We start from the raw sequence: 19,195 nt of genomic DNA, 5'->3' as shown, positions 1-19,195 counted from the left end.
AGTTAACAGGATGATGCTGGGCCAATGGTCACAAGTGGCCCATAATGAGTTGAACTTTACATGATTCAAACATCTCTGGTCGGAAATCGGAAGCTGACTGGTAGGGATCTAGGAATTCAACGTGGGAGAGAATCAGGTGATAAAAATTGCGAGAATGTTATGATGTATCAGAACCAACCATTGGTCCTGCATGGATGTCATTGAATAATTGGTTGATTAATGGTTCAGATGAATCTTCTTCAACAGAGGAGCCACCTTTTATATTGAAGAAACACTTTCACCATGCTTTCATGATTCCTATACATTTTTACAATTCTAAATCAACAGTAGCTACAGTAAGTGTGAATTAAAACTGATATGATTCGTATAATCATACTAACTGAAGAGTTCAACTACATTACATTTAAAAGACATTATATGGTCATTGTATTTTTTAGAATTAAAAATTCTTATTTTTCAGTCCATAGTACAATTTATGCCAATGTTTTCGAATCGTGGTTGACCCAGATGATCAGACCGTTCGACCTAAAAACCATTCAGGCAACCAGTTCCACTTCACCCTTAATTTGGCCCTTGGCCAAAAACCATTGACTTGGTCAGCGACCCATTAACCTAGGCAATTGAATCATCGACCCATTTGACCCAGGCAACAGTTTTTGGCCATTTTTTTTTAAATTGGAACGAACAATCCATTCAAACCGTTGACCCAGAAACTGGTGGCCAGAGGGGTTCTGGATCTGGATTGGTTTTTAAAACCATGATTTGTACAATTGGAACAATGACAATTGGGGGGAATGAATCAAATTTCAAGGGGGGCAGTCCGCAGTATAAGTGGAGGTGTTGGTAAATAAAACCCAAGAAGCTAGTAAGTCCATGAGGTGTACTGCACTCTAGATTTCCCTAGAATTTCATTTGCTAAGACACAACTAAGAGACTCATCCCGATCATCAAAGACCCATGTATTGGATCTCCGACCAGATGCAAAACAGCAACCGCCAGCCGAATTTCCGCCATCAATAACAGCCGTGTTGTATCTGTGGTGTGCTTTCATTCTTTCCTTCCGACAGGCCCGAAAGATAAGAGCTGGGTGGAGTCTCCTGGGCTGTAATGCAAGTTTTTTTCTTCAACCCAATCAGTCCAGGTGGTGGTGGCTCTACCTGACGCTAGTACACTTGCGAGGGACTGAACGGACCAAACCAGCCTCAGGCCCCATTTTACAGACCCCAGAAGGGCTGCAGAGAACTCAGCTATGGTAATGGTACCGACTTCATTATATTCCTCCCTGATCTCTAAATCCATCAGAATCCTCCGTGTAATCAACACAATGATTAAAATCAACAAGAATGGAAAGCACGCTAAGCTTAAGCACAAAGCACCTACGGAGTTGTTTTCAAAAGAGGGCATGTCTGTACAGTACATACTCTTTGAAATGCTGCATTACTAGCAATGCATCAATGTTACGTTCCTCTCTTGGTAGGGAGAGAGAAGAACGTAAGTTGGGTTGATTCGAGGAAACCCAAAGCCTCCAAACTCTAACAAAAGTACAGATTTGAGATAATATCCAATATTTCTAATTAACTCTCAAAATACAACTTAAATACATGAACCAATGCTCCAACATATCAACTACTAGAGAGATTCTCTCCTTGTTTTAAGGCTCTACTTAATAACAGACCCCCCACTGACTGCTTTAACAAGACCGCGTAATCTCCTAAATGTAAGCTCATGGAACCCACTAAATCTCCAACAACCGACTAACACTAACAGACTACTAATATTCTAATAATATAAAAATAACAACTTACAACATGATAACAAATTACTTAACCCAACAAATCACCCTGGTGGGACCCAACACAGCCCACTAATCCACTAAACCTGACACGTAACAATCAATGATGCAGTAATTAATTTTCGTGAGAGGCCACAATTACCATGAGCACATTGTATTGATGAGCACTACATTTTTCGTTGTGCTACTTGTAGTCTTTGCTCTGCTATTCTGCTCATTGCCCAAGCCTAGCTGAGACTTGTAATGAAGAGCAAAATACAAATATAGGTTGATTCAAACCGGGGGCAGTATATGATGGTTTATCTGGTTGTTAAGTATTAGAATTCAGCCCATTGAGTTGCAAAGTTAAATAGCCAATGCATTCATTTCAGGAATAGCAGCTAAAATGTAGAGATTGTGTGGGGCCCTTTACATAAAATTCCAATTCAACTGACTTCACCAAAGTACCTGAAATATACTTTGAAAGCTTGAAAAATAAATACCAAAGAAACATTCACAACAAAATTAATTGTTCCACTGTACAAAGCACTTATGCTGTGGAAGACAGAAATGCAACAATGCTCTACATTGTAACCTGAGATCGTCAGGCTTCACACTCACTTTTAATATCAACATTTCTTCATGCTGAACACTATTTAACCTGGATTAAGGCTATGTGACAGAATCATTTTACCATTTTCGAATGTTTGATAAGCCAATCAATGACAGTGTCTATATTTATCGAATCCTTGCATGAGATCATGTAGCAGCAGACCTCCCTGTCTTTGATGGACTCCAGACCCCTGGTTCCATCCATCACCACCATGAAGAATAGTACAATATGTAAGTAAATCAAAAAGAAAAATAATTAAAACAATACTCATCATCAGTAAAGACATTAGATGGTATTTATATATTTCTTGATTTTTCATTTTCTTAGTTGTGTTTTACTGAACTCACATCTGATCCACCAAAGCTTGTTTGGAAAGAGCTTCAGACTTGTCAATCTTATTGCCAACGACCAACAAAGGAATTCCACTTAATGATGGTTTCATCAGAAGGTCATGCAACTCACTTCTGGATATTGGAACTGAATCTCTATCAGCAGCATCAACAACGTATCTGCCATTGCCAGCAAAACACAAATTACAAGACTGTATTATGGATACACATACCTTGAAAAGAAAAATAAAAGAAAGACTGATGGCAGATAAGCATTTTATAAATTCAGAAAATTAACAGAATTCTATGATGAGAAGAAAAAATGGATTGGCATGCTCTCTGATTCATGATGTTTTCATAAGAAACTGTGGTCAATTTCTGAAATAGAAGCATCTTCGTACAGACACAACATCAACATAGTTTCATAATATTAAACTTAAAATTTGTTGGCCCAATTATCAAATAGAAGATTTAGCTTGTATGCATTGTCTTTGGTTTCATACCAATATGCAATAATTTAAATGTTAATGATCTCATTAAGGGAGAAAAGGTCTGGTCTGAATGACCTATTGTAATTCAGATATTTAGTTTTATTCAAGAAGTAAGCCCAAGATGCGGCTTCTGCAGCTTCACCACAAAATGGATTCTAGTCATAAACCCATAGAAAAGACATAGTGGATCGGACTAATCCAGTCCAAAATATTTATTAGATTGCATTGGAACTGGTCCATCCGTAATAAATTTACATTGGATTTGGTTGGATTAAGCCAATATCCGGTCCATTGATATAAGAAAAGAATATAGGTGCCAATGGACCGGGTTTGGGTTGAAACCAATCTAAATTAAAGTGAATTTGAACAAATTAGACGGTCCGAACATTGAATTGAACCGGTCCAAAATGGTCCAAATTATTCATTGGATTGGATTGGACCTGGTCCATTTGTAATGGACTCACATTGGACTGGATCGGATTGGACCAAATCCAGTCCAATCGACACCCCTAGGTAAGAAGAAGCAAGGAAGAGAGAGAAGAGATCTGAATTCTTTGATGATTCCTTTATTCAGTTGAATCAGTTCCCCACCCTTATATATGCTTACAAACTGGAATCAATTCTGTTACATCTCTGGAGCTTCTCTAACTAATATCTACTGACATGGCCTCCTGCGAATTACTTGCTGAGTTGCATCTGTCCCAGATGAGTTCATCCTCTTGATGTCACTGTGCTTGGGCCTTCATTGGCTGAATCGAGTTGGGCCTAACAGCTCCCTTCCTGATAAGATGGACCTTGGCCTCAAGTTCCCACATAGCATTCTCCCAGGACAGGTTGGACCAAACCACTATGCTTCAGGTGTCACTCAACTGTCCCTTCAAAGCCATCGAAAATCCAAGATGTGGTGGGGTTCTGTTGCTAGGTGGCCTTCATCCAGTTAACTGTGGAAAGGGAAAACCATGCACCATACCTGCTTTAAGGCTTTTCTTTAACACTGAAACATGAAATACCAGGACAGGTATACCTCCAATGCTGGAGAGAGGACAAGTATATAAGCAGCTGCACCGATTCTTTCAATGATCTAGAAGGGTCCAAAGCATCAAAGTGCCAGTTTGTTCCAGGTACAACGAGCCATGGATACCTGCTACAAGGGTGCAACTTAAGGAGTCACTGGCCTGATATTCCATTACATGATGCTTTTTTGATAAATATCCATTGCATGATTCTTCTTATCATAGAAGTCCTTTTCATTAGTTGCTGGGCTTTTAATAGATTGGCCTTGAGCTACGTAAGAGGGAGTCTTGCAGTAACATGTGTTTTTCATAGGGGATGATGGAGAGTGGATTGCGCCCACATAATGCCTTGAAAGGTGCCATGCCAGTTTCTACGTGGTAGGTTGTATACCACCACTCAGCCTGGGGAGCCACTTCATACATGATTTATGCTGGTCATCCACAAAGCACTGTAAGTATATCTCTTGGCATCAGTTAACCACCTCAATTTGGTTGTTGATTTGGGGGTGGTAGCATGTGGACTTCTTCCATTGTGTACCTTGAAGCCTGAAGAACTCCCAAAACTTGCTCATGAATAGAGAATCCATATCAGAGACAATAGACCTGGGTGTATCATAAAGCTGAGCAACTTCTTTAACAAACACCTCAGCCACTAGTGTGGCACTGTAAGGATGAGGTGGCCCAATAAATGTCCATACTTCATGAGTCAATCTATAACAACCATAATGATTGATTATCCCTGAGAATTTGGGAGCTTGGAATGAAGTCCATAGAGATGTTCTCCCAGATTTGGTTGGGAATGGGCAATGGTTGGAGTAATCCTGTGGGAAGGCATGCTTCATACTTGTCTTTGGAAAATGGAGCACTTTTCCATGAACTTATGGACTTGGGTTCTCAAACCTTTCCAGAACAACTGTGAAGCCAATCGTTGATATGTGTGGAATACTCAAAAATGACCACCCTTCTATGAGCTATGGAACACCTCAAATAACTATGGTATGTAGACCGAGTCTTCAAGAATCACCATTCAGACTTTGTACAACAACTTGGCCTCCTGTACTGAATATCCCAATGTCCAATCTGGGTTTTAAAGGTCTTCAGACCTCTCAGTTCTGGGTTCTCAGTTGAGATCTAGAAGTCCGCTAGATTTGTAATGTACTGGAGCCTAGTTCTGGTGATTTCGGCTCCTTTTGTGGGGCTGCTGTTGTAACCTCTTGATCAATTTAATCAAATTACTTTACCCTTCCTCAAAAGAAAAAATTAAAAAAAAAAAAAAAAATCTGTGTTCTAGGCCCATTTGTCTCTGATGACCCATATTAATGGGCTATGAGCTGCTTCCCTCTGTAAATCTGAAATCAATAGACAAATGCGTTGAGACACAATCATGGGCCCCAATTCAACTTTCCATGACAATGCGTCTACTTCTTTGTTACTTGCCCTGGCCTAATACTCTATCTAATAGTTATATCCAACTTTGTCACCCACTTCTGCTACTCAGTGGACAACACTCATTGCACCCTGAGAGGAGCAGCTATTTTACCATAGTCTTGGATGAAGTATCCACCCTATGAACCCAAGTAACCCATGAAGCTCCTTTACTATTTCGGGTTTGAGCCATGGACCAACTAGTCATACAAGCTACCTTATCTGGGTTGGCCATCAGTTTGCCATTTTCTACAATGTGGCCAAAATAATGGACCCGAGTCTATCCAAAGGCACACTTGCTTTCTTGACAAATAGTTGATATTGATTGAGGACTTCAAGAGTAGTCTCCAAGTGGGCCAAGTGTTCCCACAATCTGAACTATATACTAAAATGGCATCAAAGAATATAAGGTTAAATCAATGGAGATATGGTCTAAAGATGTCATTCATGAGGGCCTAAAATGTGATGGGGCATTGGTTAGCCCGAACAACATGACCAACAACTCATAAATCATAATACCCGTCATGGGTCCAGAAGGCAATCTTGTGGACATCATCTCCAATCTCCATGGACCCAAATCTGATGATAACCGCCCTGTAAGTCCACTTTAGAAAATAGCATAGCTTTTTGAAGCTCATCTAGCAATTCATCTATTCTGAAATCGAAAATTAATCCTTGATGATGATGTCATTCAAAGCTTGGTAGTCCAGAAAAAATCTCTAAGCACCACTGTTACAGGCCCGCGAATAGGATCTTGTCACGGGTCGGTCCACGGGGAAAACCTCCTGTTTTCCCTTGTTCCTCCCTTTTCTTGAGGAACCTATCTTGGCGCCTTAATGGTGATTTGTTCAAGAGATCACCAACTCTCCTCTACTCTATCTTGACTGAGAATTTCGATGCCTCTATTGAATATCATTAGCTCCTTTAAATAGGAGATTACAAGAAGATAAGAATCCCACTTTTAGGAGGACTCCCTACTGATCTATACTACTGAATTTAGATAAGAACACTGAACAGATAAGACTCCCTACTAGATAAGATAGAACTGTATGTAGCTAGATAAGAAGAGAACACTAAGATGAGAACACTGAATTAGATAAGATGAGAACACTGAGTTAATCGCCCACTACTGCTGTTGTCCATTAAACTCTGAATTAATCGCCCATTACTGCTGTTGTCCATCACTGCTGCTGTTAGCGGCTGTAAAAGCATCCACAACATTACTCCCCTCCTGGACTAAGAGCTTGTCCTCAAGCTCGAATTTAGGATGGGTGTCTTGAAACACAGTCAAAGGAATCCAGGATAGGTGGAATGATTTTGCCCTCCAGGATCGGGTTCCAATGAAGAGGGTTCATCCTCATCTTCCTCTTGTTCCACCAGGAGGCAGAAAAGTCTCTTGCACTTGTGCCCTGCTGAGTAAAGTTCATCACAATTAAAACACTGTCCCCTCGCCCTGCGTTCTGCCATCTTAGCCTTGGACAAATGCTTAATAGGGGGTGCCACCACGCTACTTCTCAAACTGGATGCCGATCTGGAATCGTGGCTGTGGTTTCTGTTCCCGGCTGTCTGCAGAAGATGGGGCCATGCCGAGTGGTTTCGGGGGTGCCCATGCTGTTTGAGGCCTCCCCATACTGACACTCTTGCGGTTGAGTTGCAGCTTGCGTTCAAAAGCGCAAGCCAAATTCATAGCAATAACCAGATTGGGGGGATTTTGCATCTCCACATCCACCCTCAAAGTTTCTGCTAACCCCGCGGTGAACATGTCGACCTGCTGGTTTGGTCGTACCGATGATGCTCTTGCAAGGAGGGTCTGAAACTGACGCTGATATTCAGCCACCGTTCCCGTCTGTTTGAGGTTGATTAGTTCGCCTAATGGGTTGCTTGTTTATGGGGGCCCAAATCTGAGAAGGCAGTAAGATTTGAATTGGGTCCAACTGAGCCCGGGTTCCTCCTGCTCTAATCTATAAAACCAGAGCTGCGCCTCCTCCGACATGTGGAATGCGGCTAAGCTTACCTTGTCTTTGTCCTCTGTCCATTGGTTGCGGAAGAACTGCCCACATCTGTACAGCCATCCCAACGGATCTCCCGCATCGTTATAGGAAGGGAACTCCAGCCTGCTGTATTTGGGAACGATTGCGGCTCCCTGGGCGACGACTTGCCGATCACCGGATGATTCTGCCGTGTCTAGACGGCGGCCGTTTGTGGTTGTAGCCCCTTTTGGATTCCTCTCCTTGCTAGAAAAATAGAGCTCCATCATGCGCCTTAATTCTCGGACGTCTTCCTTGATCTCGCGCACCTCCATGCTGTTTTCCACGAGCTTGTGCTCCAATTCATGAACCCTAGTCATCAACTGCTCAAGGTCACCCATGACGCCTTGCTCTGATACCAAATTGTTACAGGCCCGCGAATAGGATCTTGTCACGGGTCGGTCCACGGGGAAAACCTTCTGTTTTCCCTTGTTCCTCCCTTTTCTTGAGGAACCTATCTTGGTGCCTTAATGGTGATTTGTTCAAGAGATCACCAACTCTCCTCTACTCTGTCTTGACTGAGAATTTCGATGCCTCTATTGAATATCATTAGCTCCTTTAAATAGGAGATTACAAGAAGATAAGAATCCCACTTTTAGGAGGACTCCCTACTGAATTTAGATAAGAACACTGAACAGATAAGACTCCCTACTAGATAAGATAAAACTGTATCTAGCTAGATAAGATGAGTACACTGAATTAGATAAGATGAGTACACTGAATTAGATAAGATGAGAACACTGATTTAATCGCCCATTACTGCTGCTGTCCATTAAACTCTGAATTAATCGCCCATTACTGCTGCTGTCCATTAAACTCTGAATTAATTGCCCATTACTGCTGTTGTCCATCACTGCTGCTGTTAGTGGCTGTAAAAGCATCCACAACAACCACCCTTCTTTTTTACTAGGAAAACTGGAGATGAGAAGGGGTTGTGGTTGGGTTGGATGAGTACCTTGTCCGGAAACTCTTAAACTAATTTTTCAATCTCATGTTTCTAATAATGTAGGTAGTGGGGTATGACTAGACATTGGTGGGCCTCTCTCTTGGCAATAAGGAATTGCAATGGTCATGGGCCCTAGGTGGTGGCAGAAACACCACTTCATATTGGTTGAAAAGTTCTCACAGTTGCAGGTGAAAGCCATTGGGCCCAATTGGCCCATTTAGCTAAGAAAGAATAGCCCCCCCCCCCATTGTTAGCGCACAGATGCATGAAGATAGGCTGGTCATAGCTTAGTTCTGCGTCTACTGATCAATGTGAGGGCAACTTATTTGGGGCTCCTAATGTCACATCACCCTGTAGATGGATTGTGGTATCATTCAACTGGAATCCATGGTGAGGCAGCCCCAATTACAGACTACAAGTGATGCAATGGGGCTGGAACAAACTATCACAAGACAGAAAGAGAGAGGAAGAGAGAGAGAGAGAGAGAGAGAGAGAGAGAGAGAGAGGGGGTAGAAGAAGAGAAAAGGGAGAGAAATCCCAAGGAATCACTCCAAGGGGGTCCTAGAATCACTCCATACAGCAAACCTGCTCTAAAGAACTCTTCATTCATTAATTCATTAGCTTCAAAAGGAAGAGAATACATCTATTTATAGAGTGGGTTGGGTGGCCCGGAATACCGTTCACCATAATTACAAAAATGCCACTCCTTGTTACATCAAGAAACACAATAACTGTCTATCTACTAATGCAAAAAAAAAACTGAAAATTGAAAGACAAGCCCTACTAGATGTTATAGCCCAGGCCCACACAGAACTAGTTAAAAAATGACGAAAATACCCCTGACCAGCTCAGTCCAAGTCCCAAGAGTCTTCCCCATGCCAAATCAAAACCTGTTTGTTGGCCTTCTTCTTGCAAGAATAGGTCTTATAATGCCTGGACTGGTCCCCATCAACAAGCCCAAGTTGCCTCAACCATTGGATCCCAAGAACAACATCAATGCCGCTGAACTTCAAGGGACACAAATCAACTTGAAAAGGTAGGTTTGTATCTGTTAGAATGCTCGAGTCAGGGGTATTTTGGTCATTCTGGTGTATCTTATTGAAAGTGAAATGTCTATTGTATCTGAGTTTAAGTTATGTGTCCCATCTTCTATGAGGGACAAAATTGTCTTTCTTGTAACTCAAGTTTTTTATGAATAAAAGTCAAGTGGGTCGGCTAGGAGAGTGACTTTTGAAATCCTCTCTTCTAGTCTGGCCGAACACTCTTCTCCTCTCCTTCTTCTTCTTTCTCTTTTCTTTCTTCTTTCTTCTTCTCTACTTTGACCTAGAAACAACTAGGGTTTATTCACATGGTATCAGAGCATTAAGGTCTGGTGTTCGTTTTCTTGCTGTTGTCTTCTTCCTGGGTTCGCCGCCAGCTTCACAGTAGGTTTCATCATCCTACAGCTGATCTGATTGAAGACTCGATAAAGGGCTGAAAAGGAGGTGTCATTTTGAGGGCCTGAAGGTGAGAATGCCTCTGGCCGGTGCTGTGGTGGTCGTTGAAGTGGTATACTAGACCCTCTATTCAGTGTACGAAGAGGGCTGGACGTATACAGGTATGGACACTGCTGTCGTGTGTTCAGAAATGGACTGTGAATGTTGATTCTTTTTGTGTGCTTCGAAAGTTAGTTGTTGTGGTGCTGGGTGAAACTGATACACATATCAGTCATGTTTTTTTTGTGTTTTCTTGCTCACATGTGTGCTGAAAGAAGAGTAGTAGACTGCTTATGTCCACGACAGCAGTGGTGTGGTGTTGATTGTGTTGTGGTGGCTGACATATCTATGATTCTAAATGCTTAAAAGTGAACCCCTAGACCTTCTGTGTAATCAGTTCTGCAATATGAAGAACAAGTGTTCGATGAAATGACTGAGTAATTTCAGTAGTGGTGTGTTGGTGGTAAATGGTCCTGCAGTGTGCAGTCCAAGTGTTTGATGTGTTGACTGAATGATTTCAGCTGTAGAGTGTAGTGTGTAATGTGCAGTTGAAGAAAGTGGGTTGGTGGTATTGTAAGTGAGATAAGTCTTGTGACAAGTGTGAGATTGTGGTGTATATTCAAAGGAGAAATAATTGAGATGGCTTCAACTGTAGTTGGGAATGACAACAAAACAGGCATCATGCTTTCTTCAGATTATCTAAGTGTTCAAATGACATCCATCAAGTTGAATGGTGAGAACTATGTACCATGGGCAAAATCTGTGGAGGTGTTCTTGAAGGCCAAGAGGAAAGTAAAACATGTGAGGGAGGAGAAACCTTCCTCTGATTCTCCTAGGTTCAGTGATTGGGAACAAGATGATGCACAGATAATGACATGGCTTTGGAACAGCATGGAACCAAAGATTAGTGTGAACTTTATGTTCCTAGATACAGCCAAAGAGATATGGGATTATGCTAAAAAGTTGTACTCTGGACAAGACAACACAACTAGGGTATATCAGTTATATCAATAGTACTTCAATTTGAAGCAAGGAAGTCAAAGCTTAGAAGAGTATTATGCAAGTTTGAGGAACATCCGCAATGAGCTAAATGTGTATCACCCTCTAACATCAGATGTCCAGATCCAACAACAGCAACGTGAACAGCTTGATGTGACTAGGCTTCTTGTGGGCTTGAAGGCTGAGTATGAGCCTGTCAAAGCACAGATATTGGGGGGATCAGCTCTCCCCTCACTTGAAGAAGTTTTTGCCCGTCTTAAGAGGACATCCATTGAGCCAGTGGAACATTCTTCCTTCTCCGATAGATCTGGTTTGGTAGTGACTAAAGGGAGTAGTCGTGGAAGTAGAAGTGGTGGTGGCAGCAGTGGCCCTCCAAGCAATCGTGGTGGACACATGTTTAACCGGGCCAGTGGCCGGACTGGAGGTCGTGAGTCAGGGGGAGGCCGTGGAAAAGGAAGGGGTAATGCTCAGAGAAAATGTACACATTGTGGCTTAGAGGGGCACACAGTTAATTTCTGCTATGATTTGCGTGGTCCACCCAACACTTAGGCTAACCATGTTACATCTAAGAGTAGTAGCACAATTACTGAAAGCCAGCAAACTGCCCCAACCCCCTCCACACCCACTTGTGCTTCCGGGTAGGAAATGGTGAGTGTACCACAGCAATATATGAGCAGTTCCTTCAAACATCTCAGCAGAACACAGCTACACTTGCCCATTCAGGTATGACTTGTTTAGCTTCCAAAGCCTCACCCTGGATCATTGATTCTGGAGCCTCGGACCATATGTCTGGGACTCCTGATGTATTTTCTTCCCTTTCTCGCACCTCCACATCTCAGACAGTTACACTTGCTAATGGTTCTACATCTCCTATTTGTGGTGTTGGTGATGTTGATCTCTCCTCATTGTCTTTAGCATCTGTTTTATATGTTCCTAAGTTCAATTTTAACCTTATGTCTGTTAGTAGATTAACCAAGTCCCTTAATTGTTCTGTAACCTTCTATCCTTCTTCTTGTGTGTTTCAGGATCTCAAGACGGGGACGAAGATTGGTGGAGGGCATGGAGTCGGTGGTTTGTATTAACTTGATGGTGGTGGCCCTCCAGTGGCTTTTCAGTCGTCTCTTACTCCTCTCCAATGGCACTGCAAACTTGGTTATCCCTCTCTCAAGGCTTTGAAGCTACTAGTTCCTTCCTTGAGTCATCTTTCATCATTAGATTGTGAGTCATGTCAGTTGGGAAAACATCATCGAGTCTCATTTAGTCCAAGAACTGATAGTCGTGTCTCAAGTCCTTTTGTTTTAGTTCATTCTGATGTATGGGGTCCAGTTAAAGTGGTGCCATACAATGGGTTTAAGTATTCTGTAATCTTTGTTGATGACTTTTCAAGGATGACATGGATCTATCTTATGAAAGACCATAGTGAATTGTTCTCTATTTTTCAGAAATTTCATGCTAAAATACGCACTCAATTTGGTGTTCATATGAAAATACTTCGCTCCCATAATGCCAAAGAATACATCTCCTCATCATTTCAGCAATACCTAGAACATCATGGAATAATTCATCAAACTTCTTGTGCCTACACCCCGCAAGAAAACAATGTAGCTAAACGGAAAAATAGACATCTCCTTGAAACTGCTCGGTCCTTGATGATCAATATGCATGTCCCAAAGCACTTTTGGAGTGATGCTGTTCTTACATCCTGTTTTTTGATAAATCGGATGCCCATGTCAATCCTTGGAAGTCAATCCCCTTTCTCCGTGTTGTTCCCCACTTTGTCTCCCTTTCCTCTCACCCCAAGAGTCTTTGGTTGTGTTTGTTTTGTTCAGCACTTGGGGCCTGGAGTAGACAAGCTAGATGCTCGGGCTACGAAGTGTATTTTTCTTGGCTACTCAAGGACTCAGAAAGGGTACAAGTGTTATAACCCTAAGTTTCATAAATCGTTTGTGTGCCCTGATGTCACCTTCTTTGAATCAGTTCCTTTTTTCTCCGATGTCGGGGTCTCTTCTTCTCCCTCTGTGGTTCCTCTTCTTGTTCCGGTTGTGGACCCCCTTCCCGTAGCTCCCACTCCTACTACAGATGCACATCATATGCCGGTTACTACAGAGAGGCCGCCAATTACTCAAGTGTATACTCGCAGAAGTGCTTCGGCTCCTCCTCCACTTCAGCACCCGTCGACAGATCCTGCTACTGCTCCTTCTCCCTCAGATCTTCATCTCCCTATTGCTTTGCGGAAAGGTAAACGTACTTGTACTTCTCATCCTATTTCAGACTATGTTTCCACTGCTCACCTTTATGCTTCTCATTGCAAATTTATATCATTACTCTCATCGGTTCCCATTCCCAAGACTGTACAGGAAGCCCTTGCCTCTCCAGGGTGGCAGCAAGCCATGGAAGAAGAACTCTCTGCTCTACAACATAATCATACGTGGGAACTCACCACCCTTCCTCTTGGTAAGCACACTGTTGGGTGTAAATGGGTCTATACAGTGAAGCATCTTCCTAATGGCAGTGTGGAACGATTGAAGGCACGGTTAGTGGCCAAGGGCTATTCTCAGTTATATGGTGTGGACTATATGGAGACATTCTCTCCTGTGGCTAAAATTGGTTTAGTTCGGGTGTTGATCTCATTGGCTACTATGTATGATTGGCCTCTCCTACAACTTGACATCAAAAATGCCTTCCTACATGGTGATCTTGTTGAGGAGGTGTATATGGAGCAACCACCAGGGTTTGTTGCTCAGGGGGAGGCTGGTAAGGTGTGCAGGCTCAAAAAGGTAATCTATCGACTGAAACAATCTCCCCGTGCATGGTTCGGCAAGTTCAATGAAGTGGTGAAGGCCTTTGGGATGAAACAGTGTCAGGTTGATCATTTCGTGTTTAGCTATAACTCAAAAGATGGAAAAATCTTGCTAGTTGTGTATGTGGATGATATTGTCATAACTGGAAGTGACAGCAATGGAATTGACAGGCTGAAAAAATTCTTACAGGACCACTTCAATACGAAAGATCTGGGGAAGCTAAAGTATTTCTTAGGAATAGAAGTTGCGAGGTCAAAATAGGGGATCAACCTATGTCAGAGGAAATATGTTCTTGATCTACTTGAAGAAACAGGGTTGTTAGGTGCTAAACCAGTAGAGACTCCTATGGAACTCAATGCCAAGTTAAGTGTGGATGCAGGTGAAGAGTTTGATGATCCTGGAAGATACAGAAGGTTGGTGGAAAAGTTGAACTACCTGACCATTACCCGACCAGATATATCATTTGTTGTGAGTGTGGTGAGTCAGTTTATGCAACATCCCCGGGTTCCTCACTAGGAAGTTGTTCTGAGAATTATTAGGTACCTAAAGGGTGTTCCAGGTCGTGGTTTGTTATACCAAAAGGGAGGACCTCTTGAGATAGTAGGGTACACAAATGCTGATTGGGCTGGCTCTATATCAGACAGGAGGTTAACCACAGGGTATTGTACCTTCCTGGGTGGCAATCTTGTAACTTGGAAGAGCAAGAAGCAAACAGTGGTGGCAAGAAGTAGTGCGGAAGCAGAGTACAGGGCTATGGCCCATACCACATGTGAACTAGTATGGCTGAAGAACCTACTACAAGAGATGGGTTTCTCAATTGACAAACCCATGAAACTATACTGTGATAACCAAGCTGCTGTTCACATCTCATCCAATCCTGTCTTCCATGAAAGAACTAAACATATTGAGGGGGATTGTCACTTTGTGAGAGAGAAAGTGATATGTGGGGTAATAACTACATCTCATGTGAGCTCAGGAAATCAGTGGGCAGATATCTTCACAAAAGGATTGTCTCGGGGAAGAATAGATTACATTTGTAACAAGCTGGGACTATATGATATATACTCTCCAGCTTGAGGGGGAGTGTTAGAATGCTCGAGTCAGGGGTATTTTGGTCATTCTGGTGTATCTTATTGAAAGTGAAATGTCTATTGTATCTGAGTTTAAGTTATGTGTCCCATCTTCTATGAGGGACAAAATTGTCTTTCTTGTAACTCAAGTTTTTTATGAATAAAAGTCAAGTGGGTCGGCTAGGAGAGTGACTTTTGAACATCCTCTCTTCTAGTCTGGCCGAACACTCTTCTCCTCTCCTTCTTCTTCTTTCTCTTTTCTTTTTTCTTTCTTCTTCTCTACTTTGACCTAGAAACAACTAGGGTTTATTCACAGTATCTTAAGAGTGAGCCCAATGCAAATGTCCTCACATTTCAATTGTTCCCAATTTGCTACATGGACTTAAAGCCTAATGCAAATGTCCTCAACCATTGGATCCCAAGAACAACGTCAATGCCGCTGAACTTCAAGGGACACAAGTCAACTTGGAAAGGTAGGTTTGTATCTTAAGAGTGAGCCCAAAGCAAATGTCCTCACATTTCAACTGTTCCCAATTTGCTACATGGGCTTAAAGGCCAAAGTGGGCTGAACCGTTAACCCCAATTGCTTAACTAACAAATATGAGATAAAATTCATTGTGCTCCCACTATGAGTTAGTATTGACATGTTGTGGCCAAATAGGATCCCACAGACTCTCATGGTCTGTGGAGAGAATAACCTAGTTAGGGCCTACTCTAGCCCCTAGCACAATTCTTAGCCCATAGTTTCCCAATCTGGGGTTGGGTCTGCATCCTCAGAGTCTGGTCCATCAATGTCAAGTAGGAAGGCTTGTTGCACTTATAGTGGTGATCATTCCATCAATGTTAACCTCTTGAAGGGTATTAGAAGCCAATTAGGGGTACGTAGGGCTTGCCTAAGATTTCATTCCCTTTGTTCAATGGCAAAGGTATGTTTGGGGGCCTTGGGGATCTAGTCACCCATTTCATCTTGTTAATTTTTTCCTCGTGCAATCTAACCGACCCAACAACAGCCAAGATAGTCGCCAGTTTCATTGCCTTAACTTCCAAATGTATTTCTTCCTTCAATCCCCCCCACCCCACCCATAAAGCACGTTCTCAAGCCAATCTTAGACCTTGGTAGCCAAGTGCTCAAGTCTATTTGGTATTCTCGTATTGTCCCATGTTGTCTCAGCTTGGACAAACTCTCATCATAATCTTCAAAGCCAAATGGTCTGAAGTGGATGTAAAATGCCTCAGTAAAATCGGACCAAGTCATTTTGGGATCAATTCGATGGTACCATTGGTGCCAAAGGATGGCTTCTCCATCCAAGTGAATAGTAGCTATAGCTGCATGATCAGGTCTGGGGGCATTGTTATACTCAAAATATCTTTCAACACAATAGATCCAAGGAATTGGATCATCACATCACTGATGAAAATGGTAAAGTCCAGTTTAGCATTCTTACTAGACCATGATCCTCTTCATTGGGCACTTTCATGGCTGGATTCCTCCTAATCCACCACCCAACCAGAGTTGTAGGACATCTGATCAAATTTGTTCACTACTGCCAACCAAGCTTCCTTAACTTCTCTGATTTCTGCCAACACCTTGTGGAGTTCCACCTCCATCTAATCAACTCTAGTCTCCATGGTCACTGCTCGTGTGTTGAGCATGAACATGGCTATGATACCAGATGTTATAGACTACCTAACTCAGTGTCTTTTTGAGGAGCCATCCGCCTGAAATAGAAGGAGGGAGGAGAGAAGGAGAAACAAGGAAAAGAGAGGGAGAGGTTCTAGATCTGAATTCTTCAATGATTCCTTATGTTACATCTCAAGAGCTTCTTTAACTAACATCTGCTGATGTGGCCTCCTACAAAATACTTGCTGAGTTGCATATGGCTTACATGAGTTCACCCTCTTGATGTTATACTGTGCTCAGGCTTAATGGGCTGAATCAGGTGGGCCCAACACCCCCCCCCCCCAACATAAAAAGAATTACACACTGAAATTGCCGATCACATCTAAAGGCACTAGAACTTTAGTAGGTAAAGGAAAAAATATTAAACCACAAATTCATGATATGCATAATACAAGTATGCCAAGAGAGTGGGGGAATTACAGAATTGCAGAGACACCACGACAGTAACGCTCCCACATGCTGCGAAACCTTCGTTGCCCACCAAGATCCCAAAGCTTTATGGTTACATTTCCCTTTGTGACCTTCCGCATGTTGAACCCCACCTAATTTTCATCATCAAAAGTTTAAAAAATGGTGATAAGATACCTCAAATCATGAAAAAACAGAGCTCTGAAATTAGAATATTTTGCAAAAATGATACCTACAGTTGGAATCATGTCCTCACTGTAGCCTCCTGTCTAATGAGACAACAAACAGTTCTAGGTAAGTCAAGATAGCAATATCATTTGAAAGAGAGGAACAGGTAATAATTGTCTACTCACAGCAATGGCATTAACAAGAGATGTCTTTCCTGCATTTTGAAGGCCTATGAGGGAAAGTTCCATTTCCTGTTTGAAAAACAAGCTGATACATAAAAAGAGTCAAAAGAGAGGGAAAATATGAAACATTGAAGTAGATAAATAGGGTTTGAGTACTAAGAAAAGAACATGGAAAATCCAAATTCTGATGAAGTCAGCATATCCCCAGTTTCAGTCAAAACATACTTGCTTTAAAGATAAAGTTACACCATTTATTAATTCTTATCATTATAAGTATGACAATCTTGTGCCTTTCCACTGGTGGATATTGTCACATCAAAAATTGGATGTGCCAAAATCACTCACGTTAAGAAAGAATACTGCAGAATGGAAATAAGCAACAAAATCTTATTTGGCATTGCTAACATTATAGCAAGCTTAAAGTTTAGATAGGATATCTACATGTTAAAACTTTGACTGTTTAGTTATTACTTTATTAGGGATAAGGGACTGATGAAACAGCTCTAGACTGAAATGAGAAGTAGATAAACCTACTAAATAATTCCTACACACATGAGAACATTAATTTGTTCATGGATCATTGCCCCAATAATCATATGATCAAAGATTAATTACAAAGACTTGATGTTAACTATGCAAATCCTGTAAATGAGTAGGAAAAAAAAATACCTATTTGACTCTGGTTAACATCAAGGTTCAGTACTCTGGCATAAACAATGAATAAAGCATCAATTAACCCAATGCCTTTAAACATTATATAGAACTCTCCTACCAAAAAAAAAAAAAAAAAAAGAATATAGAACTCGACACAACTCAACTGAGCCTTGATTCAAAATATTTAATATCAGCTAAACAAACCGATCCCGCCATTTTGTTCTATCAAGAACCATGTTCTCCATCAACTTGTACGAGCCTTTAAAAATCATTTAAGTTTCTAAAAATGCTTATTTGCTCATCATAACTTTTATTTAGTGATTGATGTTTCACATTTCACTGCCACAACCATTTCTGAAGTGGTGAGTCATAGGAGCAAAAGTCAGTTTGCATTCCAAATTCTCAACACCCGGCACCCATTCCAATAATGCAAACAAGAACAATCATTTAATCAGATATACGCTTCTTTTCCTTTTTCTTCTTGTTCAAATAAATTGGTAGAAAACCGAGCAATGCAATTTTAGGTTACATTTAGATGAGAATTTTGTCTCTGACATAAGCGATTTCTGGTCTTTTAACATTAATAACAACCAAGGATGAAGTACTAATCCAAAATTTTCGAAACTTTGCTTTTCTAAACATTATGAGAGATTATATTTCAGAATCTCTGGGAATTTAAGTGCTTCGACAGAAGTACGAATCCATGCAAGGCCACAGAATCGGAACTCCAAACCCCAATTGGAAGGCAAAAACACTGGAATCAAGCACGTAGGATTTACCTTCGAAGCCAGTTGAGAAAGGATTCCCAGAGCCCCATTTCGAACACTGCTACAAGCTGGGATGGCGAGACGACTCAATGGAATGAAGAAAAGTAAAAACCCTAAACTAAAAGCGAACTCTCCCCACGCACGGACAAGTGATGGGACACCGGAAACCTCGGCTCAGCGACTTGCGGAATCTTCCTTCCGTGAATGTGAACAGCTCTCACTTCGTTCGTTTTCTGGTATAAGTACAAAGAGAGATGTCAGAAGATTTAATAGTTTATAGGATGTATCTGATGTCTGTCAGTGTTAGTGAACCGCCAGTCGTGGACCGTACACGTGGAAAATATGGCCGATCCAAAAAGCAGGATTACATGAGGG

General features: G+C 41.7%; 1 protein-coding gene across 4 annotated transcripts; it reads right to left on the bottom strand.

Annotated features, from left to right (window-relative positions):
* Window positions 1-2,124: 2,124 nt before the first annotated feature.
* On the bottom strand, window positions 2,125-19,043 carry LOC104607375 (ADP-ribosylation factor-like protein 8c). 4 transcript variants are annotated; one of them, XM_088886459.1, is made up of 7 exons: window positions 18,833-19,043; window positions 18,069-18,103; window positions 17,403-17,484; window positions 17,286-17,318; window positions 17,062-17,183; window positions 2,732-2,893; window positions 2,125-2,574 (listed from the first exon to the last, which is right to left on the bottom strand). In XM_088886459.1, exons 3-7 carry the CDS (start codon window positions 17,463-17,465, stop codon window positions 2,457-2,459), a joined length of 498 nt encoding a protein of 165 aa, XP_088742585.1. In that variant the 5' UTR covers window positions 17,466-17,484; window positions 18,069-18,103; window positions 18,833-19,043; the 3' UTR covers window positions 2,125-2,456. The 4 variants fall into 4 exon arrangements, with proteins under 4 accessions (XP_088742585.1, XP_010271312.1, XP_010271314.1 ...); XM_010273010.3 differs by lacking the exon at window positions 18,069-18,103; XM_010273012.3 differs by lacking the exon at window positions 18,069-18,103 and having other exon boundaries at window positions 17,403-17,468.
* Between the last annotated feature and the right edge of the window lie 152 nt (window positions 19,044-19,195).

This window comes from Nelumbo nucifera, chromosome 4 (assembly GCF_055504915.1).
Source record: "Nelumbo nucifera cultivar China Antique chromosome 4, China Antique-T2T, whole genome shotgun sequence".
NCBI classification, from domain to species: domain Eukaryota; kingdom Viridiplantae; phylum Streptophyta; class Magnoliopsida; order Proteales; family Nelumbonaceae; genus Nelumbo; species Nelumbo nucifera.
The sequence above is the reverse complement of the archived record's forward strand: the minus strand, read 5'-3'. Positions and strand labels throughout refer to the sequence as shown.

Coding starts and splice junctions, on each gene's coding strand:
- LOC104607375 (XM_010273010.3), bottom strand. CDS start 18,870: ATGGGGCTCTGGGAATCCTTTCTCAACTGGCTTCGAAG. Junction 17,485..18,832: donor TTTCTCAACTGGCTTCGAAG/GTAAATCCTACG, acceptor TTTATGTATCAG/CTTGTTTTTCAAACAGGAAA. Junction 17,184..17,285: donor GTGAGGACATGATTCCAACT/GTAGGTATCATT, acceptor GATGAAAATTAG/GTGGGGTTCAACATGCGGAA.